This window comes from Artemia sp. Qi Xiang Cuo, chromosome 4 (genome assembly GCF_049724085.1).
Source record: "Artemia sp. Qi Xiang Cuo chromosome 4, ASM4972408v1, whole genome shotgun sequence".
Classification (NCBI taxonomy): domain Eukaryota; kingdom Metazoa; phylum Arthropoda; class Branchiopoda; order Anostraca; family Artemiidae; genus Artemia; species Artemia sp. Qi Xiang Cuo.
This window is the reverse complement of record NC_142797.1, coordinates 69,938,280-69,961,463: the sequence shown is the minus strand read 5'-3', so window position 1 is coordinate 69,961,463 and position 23,184 is coordinate 69,938,280. Positions and strand designations below refer to the sequence as shown.

General features: G+C 38.9%; 2 protein-coding genes and 1 pseudogene across 2 annotated transcripts in view; 2 read left to right on the top strand and 1 right to left on the bottom strand.

The window, feature by feature from the left end:
* The window catches only part of LOC148953374 (xylosyltransferase Oxt-like), a 287,249-nt gene that overhangs the window by 80,966 nt on the left and 183,099 nt on the right, over nt 1-23,184 (top strand). The window lies entirely within an intron of this gene.
* LOC148953378 (uncharacterized) lies at nt 8,067-9,290 on the top strand (annotated as a pseudogene).
* Nucleotides 9,562-23,184, bottom strand: part of LOC148953376 (uncharacterized) — a 90,722-nt gene continuing 77,099 nt past the window's right edge. The window contains exons 4-5 of the mRNA XM_089087318.1: nt 13,353-13,537; nt 9,562-9,632 (exon numbers count right to left, since the gene is read on the bottom strand). Of these exons, the coding sequence (XP_088943444.1) occupies nt 9,562-9,632; nt 13,353-13,537 (256 nt within the window). The remainder of the gene's footprint in view (nt 9,633-13,352; nt 13,538-23,184) is intronic.

The following is a 23,184-nucleotide window of genomic DNA, read 5'->3' as shown; positions in this document are numbered from 1 at the left end:
TTCCAAATCGCAAATCCCCCCCCCCCCCCGTTCAACTGAATCCCTCCATGTAAGTGAACCCCTGTATAACCGATACCCTGTACAACTGAACCCCCATGCAACTGAACCCTCGTGCTACTGAACCCTCATGCAACTCGACCCCATTTAACTAAACCTTCGTGTAACTATACTCACTTTAACTGAACTCTCATGCAACTCAACCCTCCATTCATCCCATCTCCCTCAAAACACTTTTCAGTCATTTCTCGTTAAATTGACAATACTCTCCAAAACATCACTTGTGTATTATACAGTACATAATTACGGCATCTCCTCCAAATCGCAAATCCCCCCCCCCGTTCAACTGAATCCCTCCATGTAAGTGAACCCCTGTATAACCGATACCCTGTACAACTGAACCCCCATGCAACTGAACCCACGTGCTACTGAACCCTCATGCAACTCGACCCCATTTAACTAAACCTTCGTGTAACTGTACTCCCTTTAACTGAACTCTCATGCAACTCAACTCTCCATGCAACCCATCTCCCTCAAAACACTTTTCAGTCATTTCTCGTTAAATTGACAATACTCTTCAAAACATCCATTGTGTATTATACAGTACATAATTACGGCATCTCCTCCAAATCGCAAATCCCCCCCCTCGTTCAACTGAATAGCTCCATGTAAGTGAACCCCTGTATAACCGAAACCCTGTACAACTGAACCCCCATGCAACTGAACCCTCGTGCTACTGAACCCTCATGCAACTCGACCTCATTTAACTAAACCTTCGTGTAACTGTACTCCCTTTAACTGAACTCTCATGCAACTCAACCCTCCATGCAACCCATCTCCCTCAAAACACTTTTCAGTCATATCTCGTTAAATTGACAATGCTCTCCAAAACATCACTTGTGTATTATACAGTACACTATCATCCCATCTCTTCCAAATCGCAAATCCCCCCCCCGTTCAACTGAAACCCACCATGTAATTGAACCCCAGTATAACCGAAACCCTGTACAACAGAACCCCCATGCAACTGAACCCTCGTGCGACTGAACCCACATGCACCACGACCACATTTAACTAAAACTTCGTGTAACTGTACTCCCTTTAACTGAACTCTCATGCAACTCAACCCTCCATGCAACCCATCTCCCTCAAAACACTTTTCAGTCATTTCTCGTTAAATTGACAATACTCTCCAAAACATCACTTGTGTATTATACAGTACACTCTCATCCCATCTCCTCCAACTCGTACATCCCCCCCCCCGTTCAACTGAATCGCTCCATGTAAGTGAACCCCTGTATAACCAAAACCCTGTACAACTGAACCCCATGCAACTGAATCCTCGTGCTACTGAACCCTCATGCAACTCGACCCCATTTAACTAAACCTTCGTGTAACTGTACCCCCCTTTAACTGAACTCTCATGAAACACAACCCTCCATGCAACCCATCTCCTTCAAAACACTTTTAAGTCATTTCTCGTTAAATTGACAATACTCTCCAAAACATCACTTGTGTATTATACAGTACACTATCCTCCCAGCTCCTCCAAATCGCAAATCTCCCCCCTCGTGCAACTGAATCGCTCCATGTAAGTGAACCCTTGTATAACCAAAACCCTGTACAACTGAACCCCAAGCAACTGAACCCCCGTGCTACTGAACCCTCATGCAACTCGACCCCATTTAACTAAACCTTCGTGTAACTATACCCCCTTCAACTGAACTCTCATGCAACTCAACCTTCTATGCACCCCATCTCCTTCAAAACACTTTTCAGTCATTTCTCGTTAAATTGACAATACTCTCCGAAACATCACTTGTGTGTTATACAGAACACTATCACCCCTTCTCCTCCAAATCGCAAATCCCCCCCCGTTCACCTGAATCCCTCCCTGTAAGTGAACCCCTGTCTAACCGAAACCCTGTACAACTGAACCCCCATGCAACTGAACCCTCGTGCTACTGAACCCTCATGCAACTCGACCCCATTTAACTAAACCTTCGTGTAACTGTACTCACTTTAACTGAACTCTCATGCAACTCAACTCTCCATGCAACCCATCTCCCTCAAAACACTTTTCAGTCATTTCTCGTTAAATTGACAATACTCTCCAAAACATCACTTGTGTATTATACAGTACATAATTACGGCATCTCCTCCAAATCGCAAATCCCCCCCCCCCGTTCAACTGAATCCCTCCATGTAAGTGAACCCCTGTATAACCGAAACCCGGTACAACTGAACCCCCATGCAACTGAACCCTCGTGCTACTGAACCCTCATGCAACTCGACCCCATTTAACTAAACCTTCGTGTAACTATACTCCCCTTTAACTGAACTCTCGTGCAACTTAATCCTCCATGCAACCCATCTCCCTCAAAACACTTTTCAGTCATTTCTCGTTAAATTGACAATACTCTCCAAAACATCACTTGTGTATTATACAGTACATAATCACGTTATCTCCTCCAAATCATAAATCCCCCCCCCGTTCACCTGAATCCCTCCATGTAAGTGAACCCCTGTATAACTGAAACCCTGTACAACTGAACCCCCATGCAACTGAACCCTCGTGCTACTGAACCCTCATGCAACTCGACCCCATTTAACTAAAACTTCGTGTAACTATACCCCCTTTAACTGAACTCTCATGCAACTCAACCCTCCATGCACCCCATCTCCCTCAAAACACTTTTCAGTCATTTCTCGTTAAATTGACAATGCTCTCCAAAACATCACTTGTGTCTTATACAGTACACTCTCATCCCATCTCCTCCCCCTCGCAAATCCCCCCCCCGTTCAACTGAATCCCTCCATGTAAGTGAACCCCTGTATAACCGAAACCCTGTACAACTGAACCCCCATGCAACTGAACCCTCGTGCTACTGAACCCTCATGCAACTCGACCCCATTTAACTAAACCTCCGTGTAACTGTACTCCCTTTAACTGAACTCTCATGCAACTCCACCCTCCATGCACCCCATCTCCCTCAAAACACTTTTCAGTCATTTCTCGTTAAATTGACAATACGCTCCAAAACATCACTTGTGTATTATACAGTACACTATCACCCCATCTCCTCCCAATCGCACATCCCCCCCCCCGTCCAAATGAATCCCTCCATGTAAGTGAACCCCTGTATAACCGAAACCCTGTACAACTGAACCCCCATGCAACTGAACCCTCGTGCTACTGAACCCTCATGCAACTCGACCCCATTTAACTAAACCTCCGTGTAACTGTACTCCCTTTAACTGAACTCTCATGCAACTCAACCCTCCATTCACCCCATCTCCCTCAAAACACTTTTCAGTCATTTCTCGTTAAATTGACAATACTCTCCAAAACATCACTTGTGTGTTATACAGTACACTATCATCCCATCTCCTCCAAATCGCAAATCCCCCCCCGTTCAACTGAATCGCTCCATGTAAGTGAACCCCTGTATAACCAAAACCCTGTACAACTGAACCCCATGCAACTGAACCCTCGTGCTACTGAACCCTCATGCAACTCGACCCCATTTAACTAAACCTTCGTGTAACTGTACCCCCTTCAACTGAACTCTCATGCAACTCAACCCTCCATGCAACCCATCTCCCTCAAAACACTTTTCAGTCATTTCTCGTTAAATTGACAATACGCTCCAAAACATCACTTGTGTATTATACAGTACACTATCATCCCATCTCCTCCAAATCGCAAATCCCCCCCCCTCGTTCAACTGAATCCCTCCATGTAACTGAACCCCTGTATAACTGAAACCCTGTACAACTGAACCCCCATGCAACTGAACCCTCGTGCTACTGAACCCTCATGCAACTCGACCACTTTTAACTAAACCTTCGTGTAACTGTACCCCCTTTAACTGAACTCTCTTGCAACTCAACCCTCCATGCAACCCATCTCCCTCAAAACACTTTTCAGTCATTTCTCGTTAAATTGACAATACTCTCCAAAACATCACTTGTGTATTATACAGTACATAATTAAGGCATCTCCTCCAAATCGCAAATCCCCCCCCGTTCAACTGAATCCCTCCATGTAAGTGAATCCCTCTATAACCGAAACCCTGTACAACTGAACCCCCATGCAACTGAACCCTCGTGCTACTGAACCCTCATGCAACTCGACCCCATTTAACTAAACCTTCATGTAACTGTACTCCCTTTAACTGAACTCTCATGCAACTCAACCCTCCATGCAACCCATCTCCCTCAAAACACTTTTCAGTCATTTCTCGTTAAATTGACAATACTCTCCAAAACAAAACTTGTGTATTATACAGTACATAATTACGGCATCTCCTCCAAATCGCAAATCCCCCCCCCCGTTCAACTGAATCCCTCCATGTAAGTGAACCCCTGTATAACCGAAACCCTGTACAACTGAACCCCCATGCAACTGAACCCTCGTGCTACTGAACCCTCATGCAACTCGACCCCATTTAACTAAACCTTCGTGTAACTGTACCCCCTTTAACTGAACTCTCATGCAACTCAACCCTCCATGCAACCCATCTCCCTCAAAACACTTTTCAGTCATTTCTCGTTAAATTGACAATACGCTCCAAAACATCACTTGTGTATTATACAGTACACTATCACCCCATCTCCTCAAAATCGCAAATCCCCCCCCCCGTTCAAATGAATCGCTCCATCTAAGTGAACCCCTGTATAACCGAAACCCTGTACAACTGAACCCCCATGCAACAGAACCCACGTGCTACTGAACCCTCATGCAACTCGACCCCATTTAACTAAACCTTCGTGTAAACTTGATTTCCCGTGGTATGTTTGTAGGTCCGAAGGTGTACTTTATACAGACATACGACGAGGAAATCAAGAAACGTTGCAAAGGAGTACCCATATGCTATGTGGACAAGAATTTCGACATGAACATTTATAGGAATTATATTGTTCAAAATGCAATTCCACGAGCCAAATTGTTGGCAATTCGTTCATTGAACTACAGGAACTTTACTGTAAATGTAGAAAAAATAGCCATGAGTACCATTTCCGACAAGGTCTATGTTTGTCAAGATGGTCTGACCACCCTCCCCCTTGGACACCATTTAACTTCAGACCGGACTGAATGTATTGCCCACAGGGAAAGTCTCGGTTTAAATAAAGTCCTGTAAATAATTTCCTAAAAAAACCTTGGGGGGGGGACCTCGCGGCGGGGGGGGGGGGCTCTCGGCCCGGGGGGGGGGAGGGGGTCTGCTGCCGCCAGCGCAGGGGGTGCTCCGTCACAATATCAAAGTTATCTTTTTTTGGACTTAGAGCAGATTTTTTTTTTTTTCAAGTGCTCTCTCTCTAATTTAATGTTTTATTTTTTTTTCTCTATAAATAAACAAAAAAAAGTGTTTTTTGTCTTTATCCCCATGTAAATGTTGTATTTTTTATTATGAATAAATTTAAAAAAGTGTATTTTTTTTCTCCACTAATATCCTTGCAAATAAACTATTCTTTTTGAATTCAATTCTCTTACTAATATGAATTGTAAAGAAAACTATTCCTTTTATTCAAATCCTAATCACCTATTAAATTATGATAATTCCTCTTTGAAAGAGTGTAATGACCTGTAGAATAGAATTACCTACCAGAAAAACCTGTTTGTACGGGGGCGTACGCAAAGTATAAGGTTGATTACTACTCTTGCCATGTATATATCTAGAAATTTGAATTATTGCTTGCGTGATGACTTATCAAGGACTTTTGAAGGTATTTTCGAGTCACAATTTATAGGAATTAGATCTAATAGTATTGATCTAATCATAGCCAATATGTATCGTTATCGTAGTGGCGCTATTCTGTTGTTTCTTCAGAATATTGAGGAAATATTTGACATAATACTGAAATGGCCGTGTCAGTTAATCATAATGGTGGACTTTAATACGAATTTGATAGATTCTAAGCCTTTGGCTTCAGTTGATTTTCTTTCAACCATGCTTGCCATAGTTTCTCTACCATCTACATCCACCTCCACACGAGTAACTAATGTTACAGCTTCTTTGATTGACAATATATTCTCTACGCTTAGTTTGAAGGAAAACTCAATTTTAGTTAGTGATAGAGCGCCAGATTCTGTATATCGCTTATTTCGATTAGTACCCATGCCGGAAGGTACAAAAATGTTAAGGTTGGAGCCCAGGGTAGTCGACCATGCTGAAAAAGAATATCGTAGGGCGCATGTTCGCCGTTGGGGCGTTTCTGAGATATAGGCCAAAAACACCAAATTTGGCCTAAAATGGGGTTCGACGATTCTAATTTTTTTTCAGATAAGATTGGTCAAATCCAGCGTACTTGGGGCTACACGAACATGATTTTTGTTTGTAAAAAAATAAAAAATAGTACCCTTTTTACTGCAGTTTAAAAAAAATCAGATTTTTGTCAACAAATTTCTAACAGAAAAGCTAAAAACTCGAAAACTTTTCAAGATAAAGTAATTTTTTTATATTAAAAAGAAAGCCCGTTTAATTCCGAACACATTGAGCTAAATTATAAGTTTAAGTGTGTCTGAGGGGTCTGAAACTTTTTTAGCGAGTTTACCCGATAATAGGAATTTTGTTTAGTAACCTGCTACCTAGCGGGAAGTTTTTTTTCATCACGTGACAGCAAGTAGAATTAATCATTCCTGGACAGATAGAAAGTCATTGACCCTGAAGTGATAATGTAATACTGTCAAAGTAAGGTAGACACCAGCTAATTAGTGTTATTTAGGCAGATAAACAGTTATTTTATGGGACTTGATCTAGAAAGGCTACTACCAAGCTATCAATGCCTACTGCATACTGTACGAGGTCTTGCTAGCCCTCCGCTGGGATTCCTTGGAAGAGTATTACTCCGAAGCACAAGAAGACTTATCCCGTATGAACCAGCTGGGTAGTGCCATTGAGTTATTTAGGACTTCATTGGCAAACGGTGCTGACGCAAGAACTGCACTTAAGGAGGCAAACGATACCTTAATCACTTTGGCTCCCATAATGAATGCCTTTGACACCCTGTGACATGCGTCACCCACGTTTGCTTTCTGGCGGCAGTTCTTGGAAATACTTGAAATAGCGATGCAATTCATTCATGCTGAACGAGACTGTGACTGGGAGTCTCATTTGACAGCAACTGCTTGGATGTTTCCATACTTGGTGGCGGCTGGCTATCCTCAGTATACAAATGTCTCACACAGTACCTATCAGACATGCAAAGTTTACCACAAACCTTTCCTGATGTACATAGGAAGTTCATGAAAGGACATTTCGCAGTAAAGAGAACGCACACCAGGTTCATGGCCCCCTGGTCCGACAGATACTGGAATGTACAGTGAACAAGGATGCAAAGACGACGGCCGGAATAATAGGAGAACAAATGGATGAGAGACAGACTAAAGCTTGGATTCTTACCTTACCGATTTCCGCTGCCATCAGCAATGGTTTCCTGCAAGTAGTCAACATATCCACAGAGACATTGAAACGTCACGAAGACAATCAGTCGACGAAGACGCTTTTACAACTTTCGCGAGATAGAGTTCGAGACATTTTCATTACATGTGGCAATCCGTTCGACAGGACTTCGACCCAGTGAATATTGTGACGTCAGAAGTTGTGAACGACGAGAAGATTGTTTCTGATATTACTTGCGTAGCCACAAAAGGAAAAGAGGTGGTTGAGGACTTTCTGTGCAACAGGAAAGACGATGTGAAAAATGTTGCACTCCGAACTTTCCCTTCCGAGATAAAAACTCGAAAAGTGAAGGGTGTCCTTAGAACCGATCTCCTGAGCTCTGAAGTAACGGCCTTGAAGAGAATCATTACTGCTCAGTTCAGTTACGGCGAAGAAAAGGAGAAAGCAGTTGCAAAGATCCTCAAAAAAGAAATTCTTCCTTTCCCTCCATCCATTTTGGAAAATCTTCCGCAACAATCAACCAAGACATCCTCTGGCTTGAAAATGAGGACGGGGAACAAAGCTGTGCTGTTGAACTGGCTAAGAAAAAAAGGAGGACTTGCAGCTTTGCCGGTGACTTTGAAATCCAAAGAAACAACATCAGCTACAGTACACATCATTGACCTAATGTCCAAGATAAGATCATATCGGCCTGCCATGTTTAAAAAAGTCAAATCCTTCACGGAAAGATTGCTTCTATCGTTGCTGAATGATTTTCCAGTGGGTATTCCTGAAGTCCACATTGTCGCAGATCGGTACGACAGGCTGTTTGGGAAGCTCACGGTCATCGAAGAGTCGACCTCCTTGAAATCAGCATGCAGACTCTGACAAACGAAAGGGAAAAACCTTTAGATTTTCGCTCTTAGCACAATTGAAGAATGGGATGCCGTACTTACAAGCTCAGCGTCTAAAACTCGGCTCCTCGAAATTCTGTATGAAACCTGGGAGCAGATGGGTGATCAGCTTCCGAACGCACTCAACCTTGTTCTCTCAGGTGGTTTCAAGGAGAGATTCAAAGTGTCTCTGGTCAAGCGTGGCTGCAGTCCTACTTTACCAGAACACTGTGACTTCAAGGAATGATTGTCCTCCAGCCACGAAGAGGCTGATCAACGCCCTATGACACATGCCAAGTACGCTAGCCGTTACACTTGTAGTATCGTTGTGCATGCCAACGAAACAGACGTGGCAGTAGCCGTAGCCTGTGTTCATTTTTTTGAAGAGCTTCAAGCTGAGGGACTGAGCTAACTTTTCTTGAAGTTCCCGACTTACATTATCCCAGTACACGAGCTTGCTGATGGAGTCCACTTGTCCAAAGAGGAGCAGATTATGTTACCGTTCGTGCACTGTCTGTCAGGGTGTGATACAACGAACTTTTTCTTCGGCGTCGGGAAAGCCTCTTTCTTAAACACCACGGTGTCTAAGACTTTTGCCTCAAAAATGGTGTCTGTGACGGAGCGGATCCAGGATGCAGAAGGGAAGCTTTCGGTCGACGCGTTTAGAGTAGTTTTCGACCTATCAAAATCCCTGGTTATTGAAACTTATGGTAAACAGGCCGGATAGAATTCATTTGCTAGTGTAAGGGCTTACATTTGGTGCCAGAAACAAGATGTGAGAAGACTGCCACCTTCTGACGACACCTTCGAGCCATGCATACGAAGAGCCGTATTCGCTATATGGATAATCTTGTCGTCAATACAGTCTCTGCCGAGTATTTCAGATCCACTCCTTCATGGATGGAAGATGGCTGAAGGGGCAGTAGATGCGGTCGTCTCAAGCTGTAAAGAAGCATCAAGCCTGGAAGCTTACTGTAGATGCAAAACTGGAAGATGTAGGAAAGACTGTAGCTGCTAAAAAATGAAAGGATGCTTCAGCTTATGCTCCTGCCATGGAACGAGGAGGGCATGCAGGGAGTCTGACCTTACCCCATCTGAATTCTCGGAAGAAGAAAATGAGGAATATTTTTGAATGTTTTATTTGGTACCTTTTACTTTTAATTACAAGGGGTCCCTAATAAGTTACTATTACCCAATTTTACGGGCAGGCCGAGTGAGACAACTCCAGCGCGCCGACTGAATCTATCCGTGAAGCAGAATTCTTTCATGTAGTAAATAGCTCAGTCGTATCAGTGGCAAATCAGGTCCCAAAAAGGTAATTGCAGACCCCTTAGTACACCAGAAAACATATTCGTCCGTTCTAAAAAAAAACACTTTTTTTAGTCAACATTTTTTAAAACATATTTTTAGTTTTAAGTAAAAGTTAAAAATTTTGAATAGTTAGAAAGTTTGAAGTATTCCTACCCTTTGAAGAAAAAATAAACTATGCCCATTTTCACGATACGGCTAATGATCATTTCAGTGACACTACAAAAAAAATCGCAGACCTTTTAAAAATAAGAATAGTTTATATTTTTAGCTTAAATTGTACAGAATTGAATGAACTTTCTTTTCAAATATGAAAAAAAGTTTGTTATCTTGAAGAAATTTCGAATTTTTAGCCTTTCTTTGAGAAATTAGTCCAACTTTACAGCATTTATTTTGAAACTGCAGTAAATAGAGAAAAAAAAAGGTGTTTGATTCCAATTCTGTTAGGTTTGGTGAGAAAGAGTTATCTCTTCTTGGGTCTAAATTAGCGGAAAATTCGTGGAGCTTGCTTGATAAGGATTGAAAGGATAAGGATTTTTCTTGTTTATTTGAGTCCTTTTATGGAACCATAAAAGAGGCTATTCTTAGCATTTGTAAAGCAACACCTTCTAACTCCTTAGGTCTAAAAGAATGGTTCCTCTAAACCCATGGATGACATCGGATTTCTCAAAAGCTGGAGAAGGAAGAAAAATCTCTGGAGAGCTTATAAATGCGCTACACTTTCAGCAGGTGCTCTTCGTCTTTGTCAATTCAAGATCTACCGGAATATATATATAATTCCTTGTGTAGGAAAGCCAAATCTCTGTATTATCTAAATAATTTTGCTGCTTGTGGCAATGATATTCATAAAACTTGAAAGGTAATAAATTCTGTACTTAAACCCGGTTCTCAATCTAGCTCTTTATCTATGAATCTGGTCATTGGTGATGGAGCTGTGGAGGGTGAGCTTAATGTCCAAGAGGCATTCACCTCATTCTTCACTAATATTGGTAAGAATATCACTTCTACAGTTACTTTTTCTCGGCCTAAGCCGGACTTTAGATCTTACCTCGGGCCATCTTGTGTTAAGTCTATGTTTCTAGAGCCAGTAACAGTAAGTGAAATTACTAAAATTGTTAATGGCTTGAAAAATTCGTCCTCATCTGGGCCATATTATGTCCCTACTAAGGTAGTTAAATCTATTCTTCCTTCAATAGTATTTCCTCTAACAAAACTTGTTAATCTTTCATTTGAATGTGGTGTTTTTCCGGATGCTCTCAAGCGTGCTCCGATTATTGTTTTGTATAAGGGTGGACCAAGAAATGATCCGGCAAATTATCGACCATTTTCAATTTTATCAGTATTTATAAAATATTCGAAAAGGCTATGCTTTCTCGTCTACTTACTTTCTTAAAATTCAAAAATTTTCTTCATGATTTTCAATTTGGTTCCCGAATGATGCATTCCACTGAACATGCCTGTATGAACCTTTTGAACTTTATTCATTCTGCGTTAGATTCGGGATTGATTCCGGCTGCTGTATTCCTGGATATTCGTAAGGCTTTCGATTCCTTAACCCATGAAATTCTTCTATCGAAGATGTCTCATTTTTGCATAAGTGGAAATGTATTTTTTTTTGGTTTCAGTCTTATTTGAACAGGTTAATTTCTCTTGCTCAACTTTTCCGGTCACCCTCGCAAGTAAATTTTAGTGTCCCTCAGAGATCAGTTTTAGGGCCTGTGCTATTTTGATTTATGTAAATGATCTTTATTATGTTGTAAAAAAAGCAGAAACTTATTAATTGCTGTTGACTTTGTCATCCTAAGCCTTCCCTTGCCCATAGTGGCAACTATAATTCGCCTTCTTCTGATGTCCTTTTTTGTTGTGCTGATGACAGCACGCTTGGCACTTTGGGAAACTGCGAATCCGAGCCTCGATTAAATTTCGAAAATTTGCTTGAGAGGGTGATTTTGTGGCTTGATGCTAATTATCTTACCCTAAATTTTTCTAAGTCCAGTTTTTAATTTTTTTAAGTGTTTCTCAGGTTTATCCCCAGTTATCAGAAATTCACCAGCCAAATGGAATAATTCATAGATCTAAAGACCGATATGTTCGTTTTTTGGGCATTCTTGTTGATGAAAACCTATGTTTCAAACGTCACATTGATTCGATTAAAATGAAGATATGCAGGAGTCTTGGTATTTTAAGAAAACTTCGACATACTTTTCCTGGATCAATTTTGAAAATCCTTTTTCACTGCTTCATCCATCTTTACGTTTCCTACTGTCCGATTGTGTGGATGTCAACTTTTCCTTCACTGTTAAAACCAGTTTCTAAGGTTTACAATAAAGCTAGAAACCTCATTCTGGAAACCAATCGTTCATTAGTTATACCATTACTTGATCTTGTGTCACTATACATTCTTTCATGTGCATGTTTTACTTTTTCTCAGCTTCATGGTGACCTCCCTCGGCCCCTAAGGGTTCCGCTATCTTTTACCTCTGATCAAAGTAATTATGATCTTCGCTATATGACAAATCCTGTTCAAGTTCCATTTACTCCTTGCATAAGGTCAGATTTTAATCCTCTAATGGCGTGTCATATTGTTTGGAATAAGTTGCCTGAATCGGCTCGAGGGTGCCACTCATTCGGTTTGTTTAAAAAAATTGTTAAAAATTCTTTGGCTACGTAAAAGTTATTTTTATTTATTTTTTTTTATTATTTTTTTAGTCTATTTAATCTAATTAATTAATATAGTTTATTTATTCTATTTTTTCTATAGTTGTCATTTTATCTATATTTTCTTTTCTTCTCCTTCGTATGTGAGTAAGGGATCATTTTAAATTTTCTTTTGCTTTTCATCTCTGAGTAAGCAACTCATTTGTCTTCCCTCTCTGTACAGGCCAGTGAGCCTTTGGGGGAATAATAACATGTAATATCGTATGTGTGTCTAATAAATCTTATCTTATCTTAAACAAAAAAAAAACAATTTTTTCAACTGAAAGTAAGGAGCAACATCGAAACTTAGAAAGAATAGAAATTATTACGTATATGACTGAATTCGCCCCCTAATCATTACCTCCCTCTTTACGCTAAATTTTCTTTTGTACTTTCATCATAGCTATTTATTCTAATTAACGGCCTTTGTGATTAAGGGATCATTATTAAAGAATTTGAAGAAAATATGAGCTTTAGCGTAAAGAGCAAGGTATTGACTAGGGGGCGAATCCCCTAATATAGTAATAAAGATATACGAATATAGAAGTTCGTTACGTAAGCTAATTCGTAAGTTACGTCAGATCAAAATTTCAAGAAAGCCATTTAGCCAAAAAATGAAAATTAATATGCAAATTTATTTTTAATTATTCATGTACGGTGAGCCAAAATCAAAGCTGCATTAATTCAAAACATTCAGAAATTAAATAAAAAAATAATTTAGTTTTAACTGAAATTAAGAGCAACAATAAAACTTAAACCGAACACAAATTATTCCGTATATGAAAAGGGCTGTCCCCTCCTCAACGCTTCGCTCTTTACGCTAAAGTTTGACCCTGTCTCACAACTTTTTTTTAAAACAATGAAAAACTTTAGCGTAAAGAGCGAGGCGTTGAGGAGGGGACAGCCCCTTTCTTATACTGAATAATTTCTGTTCGTTTTAATTTTCAATACCGCTCCTTACTTTCTGTTAAAAAAAACTTTTTTTATTTATTTAATAAGAATACAAGACAAAAACAAAAAGATTTACTTCGCAATCAAAAAGCGTTTCTTACAAAAGCTAGTTTCCAAACCTTACCTGTTAAAGCTATCATTGCCATGAATAGTGAATTACTTGATTGGCTAGCATCTTGCTGGACTGTTTTTCTGCTTTCTTCTATTAGGTTATTCCAAGCAACATCTAAATCACTCTGAACTTCCTTCAACATGGCATATTCATATTTTTCCAGAGTTGAGATGCTTTTGGATAAATTTTGAAATTGGCTGAAATGGTCGAGATTACAATTAACCAAAACATGTGTATAGTCTTAGCACTAAAGCACTTCAAGGAATAACTTTGAGTTCAATTTTTCACTAGCGACACAACAAAAAAAGATTAAGTATTTTCTTTTCAATAGTTTCTTAAGGTTTGTTCCCCTCCTCCTCCTTACTCCCAAAAAAATTGTTAGGTACAGGGGTTCCAATTGCCAAAAATGTGAGGGGAGAGGGTCAGTTTATTTTTCAAAATATAATGGGGGATTTTGTTGTTTTTTTCAATTTCTTGAATAGAAACATTAAAAGGGGTTATTTTAAGGAAAATACTAAAAAAAAGTATCCTTATAAAATTTAGAGGGGGAAATCAAAGGAGGCAACTGCTCCAATGGCCCGCCTTCCAATTTACACGCCAATTTAATTATGTGCCAGCTCTGCCCGTGCTGTTGTACAGAAAGTAACATTGCATTTTTTCTTTCATTTATTACCATGCCCGTGCATACGCAGGAGAGAGAAGGCTTAGGCCGGTCATATAGTATTGGTATGGGAGCTTATTATCAAACATTGGTCCTGTTTCTGTTCTCCAGAAGAAAAAAAATCAAAAGCAGAAGAGGACAAATGGGACAAGAACAGATCACCTTTTTTGTTTATCAAAAAATCAAAATTGGAGTAAATAGTAGGATTAAGTAGTGACCTTATTCCAGGTCCTACGGGGCCCTATCACTTCGCATCCCGTTGTCGGCACTTTTTTAAGCGACTGAATATTTGACAAAGTTTCTTCAAAATTTTTTTTCTTCGAGATGCTTTTCTCTTCGAGACTTTTTTTTCTTAAAAACATTTTCCTTCGAGACGTTTTTTTTCCGAGACACATTTCTTTCTACGAGAAATTTTTTTTCGAGAAATTTTTTTCTTCGAGAAGTTTTTTCTTCGAGATATTTTTTCGAGAGGTATTTTTTTCTTCGTGACGTTTTTTTTCTCAAAAATTTTTTTCTTCAAGATGTTTTCCCCTCGTGGCCTTATTCAAGACGCTAGTCAAAAGGGGAACCCCTGGATGTAAAAAGATGACCTTATCCAAACAATTGTGTTTGCATGGCATTAACAAGTAAATGGAAAAATTGTGACCATACAGTTTATTTGATTTGAAGTGCGACGTCATTCGGTTACTCCTCCTCTCTCTAGATGTAAAAATAATATTGCCTTTATGGATCGCAAGTCATTTCCCTTTTGGAATTGAGACAGTCACGGTGAAACCGTCACGTTTTTCACCGTCACGGTGAAAAACGTTCTACACATGCCCACAATGTTTGTACACATTGACCAGCTAGCCAGTCAGTGGAAATTGTACTACCGTTGATGCCTATGACGAATAGTGTAGATTATGCAACCTACGAATATTACATAGAGGATATGCAGTGCAAACTAAAGACTGTAATTCCTGTCTTGAAGATATATGTGACTCCCCTACTGGAGGTTTTATATGCTCCAATTGTCACTATGGTAAATGTGATCAATGGGAAAATACTTGCCTTGGTATAATTGAAAAAACCCTAATCGTGATTTCAGTTTATTTTTAGAGACTGGTATCGTCGGGGTTTTAAATTCTTTGTGGAGGAAGAACCTGGCCTACGCTTCAATTGTTGTAAAAACAAGAGAGTCTGGTTTCTGTAGCATCACTGAAGACAATGGCTTCTAAAACTATAAACCTACTGATTTTTATTTGGCTGTTAATGAAAGCGGTTCTTCATGTGAGAATACCGTGTGTAAAATTTCTTCAAACAAGCGAATTGAAACACGTGAATTTTATAATGTGAATTAGAATAGTATTATTGACTTCACAAAGAGACATAATAGAAGTGAAGTTACATAGTATTGTAGAAAATGTGACCCTGACTTCGCATGGCAAGATCAGTACAAGTACAACCCCAATGATCTGCCTTCAATAGTCATTCTCGATGATCACCTACACCTGGAAGAAGAAATCTAAAAGATGAAGACAAAGACTTTTGTTGTACATATATGTTTTATTAATAAATAAATTCACGAAAATAATTCAAACACTTTATTCATAGGGCACTGAAATCGATATTTTACAGGCAAAAAAGGGTATTTTCCAATATGAAGTCATTCAATGGAGGACAGTCATCATAAATGCTGAAAAATTCACTCTAAATACAGCCACGATATTGAAAAAATATAGTAGTGCGTGAGAACCAAAGCTTTTGTTTGATAAATCTTGTACTCGCTTCCGATTTTGAATATTAGATTAATTAAAAAAACTTTTTCCACAAAATAAGTTTTTCAAAGAAAAGCAAAGAACTCCATTAAACAAAAAAAAGCAAAAATAAAATTGAATAATATACCAACCGTGAAACTACCACAAATAAGTATCGATAAATAAATGAAACCCAAGACGAACAGAAATTACAAAAAATAACCGTGTAAAACTCAAAACGAGCAAAAATTAACATGAGTAGGGCTCAAACCCTCTATGCCTTCCAAGGCCAGAACATAATCTGCACTTTACTGAAAAATATAAGTGTTTTTACTTTCGTAATTTTAATAAAGCAAATAATATTAACATTTTGATTACTAAATATCAGTATATGTATATTAAACTGACAATTCACATTCATTTGTATTTTTTTTTCAATAAAGTACAAATTATGTTCTTATGCAAATTATAGGGGTTTTGAGCCCAACTTATGTTAATTTCTGCTCGTTTTGTGTTTGAATCGGTTATCTGTTGTAATTTCTATTCGTTTTGGGTTTCATTTATTTATCGATGCTGATTTGTGGTAGTTTCACGCTTGGTAGATTATTTGATTTTATTTTTACTCATTTTTTGTTCAATGGAGTTCTTTACCTTTCTTTGAAAATCTTATTTTGTGGAAAAGGTTTTTTTTAATTAATTTAGGTTCGTTCTATATTGACGTAGTCTTTTCAGGGAAAAAGAAAATAATACTTTAAATCTTTTCTTTTTTTTAAGAATTTATAGTTTTGCCTGCTATCTGAATGCTAGAGAAAAATTTTCAGCAATTTTTAGCAAAATACACCCTTTTAAAAATCTGGACACAATTAGTAGTTTTTAATTTCGGTTCATACCTCCTCTAGTTGACCTGAAATGGATAGCTTGATACCATTCGCAAAAAAAATCTGTTTACTTTCTTTGATAGCTTGGATACACTTACGCTATTTTGATTTGGTTAGATTCTAAGAGGACAAGTAGCCCCAAAACTTTGAACATAATACCCTCAGTCGTTCTTGGGATACTGCTGAGATGCCTTATTGAGAACTAGCATTAACACACTACATTTTGATTTAATCTTATGGCAACATTTAGTTTTTAAACATAAAGGCAAATGGAAGTGTGGGCGTAGGAGGGGGATTAGTTTCCCTCCAATCGCTTTCGACTATTAAAAAGGGCATCAGCCCTTTCTATTTTCAATCGAATGAGCACTTTTCAAAGTTCCTACGACAACTCCTTAGATACAAAGTGCCCTGGTCTAAACAACAACAACAAGAAAATAATACATTATACCCTCATTGATCTTTACTATAGAAACATCAAGCCTTCGAATCACTTTTGACTATTTAAAATGGCACTAGGTCTTTCCATTTCCAATCAAATGAGTCCTTTTTGAGTTTCCACGACAACACTTTCTATAAAAACCTTATATGCCCCAAGGGCATAAACTACAACCCTTACCGTAAGGGCTGTGAGGGTTGTTGTCATCCTCTAGGACCTAATTTCCAGAACTTTAAGCTACGTTAAATAAAATTACTATCTCAAAATTTTGATTGGATGTGTCTGAGAAAATAATGGGCATGAGAGGGGCGTTATTCGCTCTCCAATCACTTTCAACTATCAAAAAAGGAAGTGGACCTTTCAATTTCCATTCAAATGAGCCCTTTTGAAGTTTCTACGACACCGCTTTCTATAAAAGACTTGTATGCCCTCAGGGCATAACTTACAACCCAGTCCCCGAGGGCTGGGGGGAGGATGTCATCCTCAAAGACCTAATTTCCAGATCCTTTTGCAACGTTGAAAAAAATTGCTATCTGAAAATTTTGATTGGATATGTTTTGGGGGAATGGTGGGTGTGAGAGGAGGGTTAGTTACCCTCCAATCACTTTCAACAATTAAAAAGACACTAGCCCTCTCAGTTTCCAATTGAATGAGTCCCTTTTGAAGTTTTTACGACAACTCTATCTATAAGAACCTTATATGCCTCCAGGGCATAACTTACAACAATTGCCCTGGGGGCTCTGGGGAGTTTGTCTTCCTTAAATACATAATTTCCAGAACTTTCAACTACGTTGAACAAAATAGCTATCTCTAAACTTTGATTGAATGCGTTTGGGCAAATGGTACCCGTGAGAGGGGGGTTAATTACTCTCCACTTACTATTAAATAGGGCAATTTCAGTTTCCAATCAAATGAGCCTCATTTTGAAATTTCTACAACATGGTTGTTATGGTTTGATGGGTAGTTATGGGTTATAAGTCATGCCCCAGGGCATAACTTAAAACCCTTGCACTGAGGGCTGTGATGGGGATATCATCCTAAAGCACCTAATTTCCAGAACTTTTGACAACGTTGAACAAAATGGATATCTCAAAACTTTGATTGGATATGTTTGGGGAAATGGTGGGCATGAGTGGGGGTTAGTAGCCCTTCATTAACTTTCAACTATTAAAAGGGCACTAGCCCTTTCAATTTCCAATCGAATGAGCCCATTTTGAAGTTCCTACAGCATCGCTTTCTATAAAAACCTTATAAGCCTCCAAGGGATAACTTAAGGCCCTTGACCTTAGGGCTGTGGGGGTGGAGGGGTTGTCATTCTTAAAGACCTAATCTCCAAAACTTTCAACTACGTTGAATAAATTGGTTATCTAAAAATTTTGATTGGATATGTTTGGGGAAAAGGTGGGCGTGAGAGGGGGATTAGTTGCCCTCAAATCACTTTCAAAACTATTACAAAGGACACCAGCCCTTTGAATTTCTAATCAAATAAGCCCTTTTTCAAGTTTCTATGACAAATATTTCAATAAAAACTTATATGCGCCCAGGGAATAACTTAAAACCCTTTCCCTGAAGACTCTGGGAGGGAATGTTCAAATCAAAGGTATAATTTCCTGAACTTTAAACTGCGTGGAATAAAATGGCTATCTCAAAATTTTGATTGGATGTTTTTGGGGAAATTGTGGGCGTGGAAGGGCTATTAGTTGCCTTCAAATCACTTTCTAATATTAAAAAGGGCACTAACCATTTCAATTTCCAATCGAAAGAGCCAATTTTGAAGATTCTACGACAACGCGTTCTATAAAAACCTTATATGCCCCAAGGGCATAACTTACAACCCTTGCCCTGAGGGATGCGGGAGATTTGTCATCCTCAAGAACCTAATTTCCAGATTTTTCAACTAAGTTGAACAAAATGGCTATCTTAAACTTTTGATTGCATGTTTTTGGGGAAAAGGTGAGCGTGAGAGGAGGGTTAGGTACCCTCTAATCACTTTCGACTATTACAAAGGGCATCTCAAAATATTGATTGGATGTGTTTGGGAAAATGATTGTCGCGGAAGGGGCGTTAGTTGCCTTCCAATAACTTTTGACTATTACAAAGGGCACTAGGCCTTTAAATTTCCGATCGAAGGAGCTTTTTTTGAAGTTTCTACGACAACGCTTTCTATAAGAACCGTATATGCCCCCAGGGCATAACTTACAACCCTTGCCCTGTGGGCTGTGGGGGAGTATTCTCCTCAAAAACATAAACTCTATTCGGGATTTTATACTCAAAAACAAAATTCGGGAGGGTTCGGTGAGGGCTGCGGGAGGGTTGTCATCCTCAAAGACCTAATTTACAGAACTTTCAACTAAGTTGAACAAAATGGCTATCTTAAACTTTTGATTGCATGTCTTTGGGAAAAGGTTCGCGTGAGAGAAGGTTTCGTTGCCCTTCAATCACTTTCGATTATTAAATACGGCACTAGCCCTTTAAATTTCCAATCGAATGAACCTTTTTTGAAGTTTCTACGACAACGCTTTCTTGAAAAACCTTATATGCCCCAAAGGCATAACTTACAACCCTTGCCCTGAGGGCTGCAGGAGGGTTGTCATCCTCAAAGACCTAGTTTCTGGAACTTTCAAATACGTTGAACAAAATGGCTATCTTAAACTTTTGATTGCATGTTTTTGGGGAAAAGGTGGGCGTGAAAAAAGGGTTAGTTGCCCTCCAATCACTTTCGATCATTAAAAAGGGCACTAGCCCTTTAAATTTCCAATCGAATGAGCCTTTTTTAAAGTTTCTACGACAACGCTTTCTATAAAAACCTTATATGCCCCCAGGGCATAACTTACAACCCTTGCCCTGAGGGCTGTGGGGGAATTTCTTCCTCAAAAACATAAATTCTATCTGAAAATCAACTGTGCTGAACAAAATTGCTATCTAAAATTTTGATTGGGGTGTTTGGGGAAAAAGTGGGCATGACAGGGGGTTTAGTTGCTCTCAAATCACTTTCGACTATTAAAAAGGGCACTAGACCTTTGAATTTCCAATCCAATGAGCCCTTTTCAACTTTCTACGATAAAGATTTCAATAAAAACTTATATGCCCCCAGGGTACAACTTATAACTGTTGCCCTGAAGACTGTGGGGGGAGTGCCCTGCTGAAAGATATAATTTCCTGAACTTTAAACTGCGCGGTTCAAAAAGGCTATCTCAAATTTTGATTGGATGAGTTTGGGGAAATCATGGGCATGGAAGGGGTGTTAATTGCCTTCCAATCACTTTCGACTATCAAAAAGGGCACTATCCATTTCAATTTCCAATCGAATTAGCTCTTTTTGAAGTTTCTACGACAACGCGGTCTATAAAAAACCTTAAATGCCCCAAGGGCCTAACTTAAAACCCTTGCCCTGAGGGCTGTGGGGGAGTGCCCACCTCAAAAAACATAATTTCTATCTGGAAATCAACTACGCTGAACAAAATGGCTATCTCAAAATATAGATTGGATGTGTTTCGGGAAATGGTGGGCATTGGAGGGGTGTTAGTTGCCTTCCATTCACTTTCGAATATTAAAAAGGCCACAAGCCACTCCGATTTCCAATTGGTGAGCCCTTTTCAAAGTTTCTACGACAACTTCTTCGATATAAAGTGCCCTAGTCCCAAGGAAAAACATAATACATTATGCCAACATCGTTCTTATATGCCCCCAGGGCATAAATTAAAACCCTTGCCCTGAGGGTTGTGGGGTAGTGACCTCCTCAAAAACATATTTTCTATCTGGAAATCAACTACGCTGAACAAAATGGCTATCTCAAAATTTTGATTGGATGTGTTTGGGGGAATGATGGGCGTGGGGAGGGGCTAGTTACCCTCCAATCACTTTCGACTATTAAAAAGGGCACTAGCCACTCCAATTTCCAATCGAATGAGCTTTTCGAAGTTTCTACGACAACTCATTCGATACGATGCCTGGTCTAAGACCAAGAAAAAAATAAACAATACATTGTGCCAACATCGTTCTTTACTTAGGCAGCGCTGTTGCGCTGCCTATGATTTCCGACTTCCCTCGAGCAAGTTTTTGATGTTGGGTGTGTAGAATACATATGGCAGGTCAATAGAATCAACAAATTCAATATTCTTTGCTATTTAATAGATGTATAGCCAATGACCCGTCTTTACAGTCGACGGAGTACTATTAAAAATGATAATTCTACCACTACCGTTATGAATATGTTCAAGGAAATCCGAGGGTACACAAAAAGTTTTTATTTGGACATGTACGGTTCCATGATGAATACATTGATTATACGATTTGTGCTCATGGTGCCAAGTCTTATAGAACACTGCCATCGGGTGTAATTTCCCAATGGGTTTCAAACTGATTTAGCGAGATTAATACTATACTCTCCATTAGCGCATTGGAAAAGGTACACTCTATACGTACAGTGCACGTACGGACAATACTTATATGTTGAGTACAAGACATATCCAATACAATGACACCATGAGTTTTTGCAAACATTGAATAGGTTATACCATTTGCAAACAGTTGCAAATCTCGATTTAGAGATAGCATTGTCCATTCATATAGGGTCCTGTAGGATTTATCAGAGGATAAATTGTAGGTGGGAATTACATTTACTTTACACACAAGAGATGAAAGCCAAAACGTTTAAAATTTGTGTGGGGTGCTAGTGCATGATCCTATTGCACTAGCATTTTTTACAAAATCGAAACCAAGTTTTGAAGGAATTTCACCATTGATAAAAAAAGAGTCTCTGTAGGTACGTATACCGGAAGCAATATGTGTTTGATTCGTGATTGTATGCGGAACGAGCAGTTTGATATTATTTCCACTAGTACTTAATTTTTAAATTAACAAAATCCAACAAAACTCATGACCTATTTCCTTCTTTCATGAAGTATTACCGAAATGAGAGAGACTGTTGCATGAGGCGGAGAGGCAAGTACCTTAAGCAAAATAAAACTGGACGAGGTGAGTTGTAAAATTATGTCAATCTTAACATTGGGAGGCATGCACTGGAGTATATTAAATATTTCATCATTTATTTTCTTAACTAATTGTATATCACTAGTTGCCGTCTCACTAAGTATATTGGCAGTCTCAGTGTCCGTTTTATATTCATATCCAATGGCTAATCCCCAAAATCTTTTATAGAACTATGGAATAATAAACATGAATTGTGTTTAACTTGCATTGTTTGAAAGATTTTTGCTAGTGTTCCCCAACGTTCAATTTATGTAGACGCTAATTTGTTTAAACAAATTGTGAAGTAAACGATTTAAAAGGATGGCCCCTCAGCAGCACTTGGTTTTTCCTTGTTAAATTTTTTAATGTCACATGCAAATCTATAAATGTAGAAGTCAAATCTATGAAATAGTCTTTACTGGAATAAATTTGAAAATGAACAATTTCAGAGAGCAGTTGTTGCGGTTAAAATTGTTCATAGTAACCATGTTTTACGCTCACATCAACATTTTCTGCATTGAAAAGGTTGAATGATGACGTGACTGAGGGATGGGACTCTGTGTGTGGTAAGTATTCCAATTCTGTCTAGGAAAAGAAATCCTTTTTCGATCTAACATTTTTGTTTTCTCTTGGTTTCTTTTTCTTCTTTTACAAGAGTGATGTCTTTCGCTTCTGATCTGAGTAAAGACTGATGAGCGATGAGGTGTATCTCGTACCTTATTAGACCTTTTCCGCTTTGTTGTGATTTCAATCACTTGCCGAGGGATCGCGCGCTGGAACTGAGATTTTGTTCAACACTTTCTTTCAAATCCTTCACAGAGCCCCAATCGTATATTTTAGACGACGCAAAATCCTTGGCAACCGGAGTAATATATGTTTTAGCCAGGGGTAGTGCAGACGAAACAACTTAAAAAAACAATTGCAAAGACCATAGCCTGACATTGACGAGCGACCTTTGTAATAGTCCATTCCATGACCCAACTGTCGTGGTCTAAGAACGGCAACATATCAATTAATATAAGGACAAACCAATTAATATTTTTTCTATCAGCTATCTCGTTGAATGGGACAAAAGTGACTTGTAATAAGAGCCAAACCCTTTGTCGCTACTAAAGGACCGCCTAATTCACTTCTTAATGTAAACTGGAAGAGTTCGAACTAT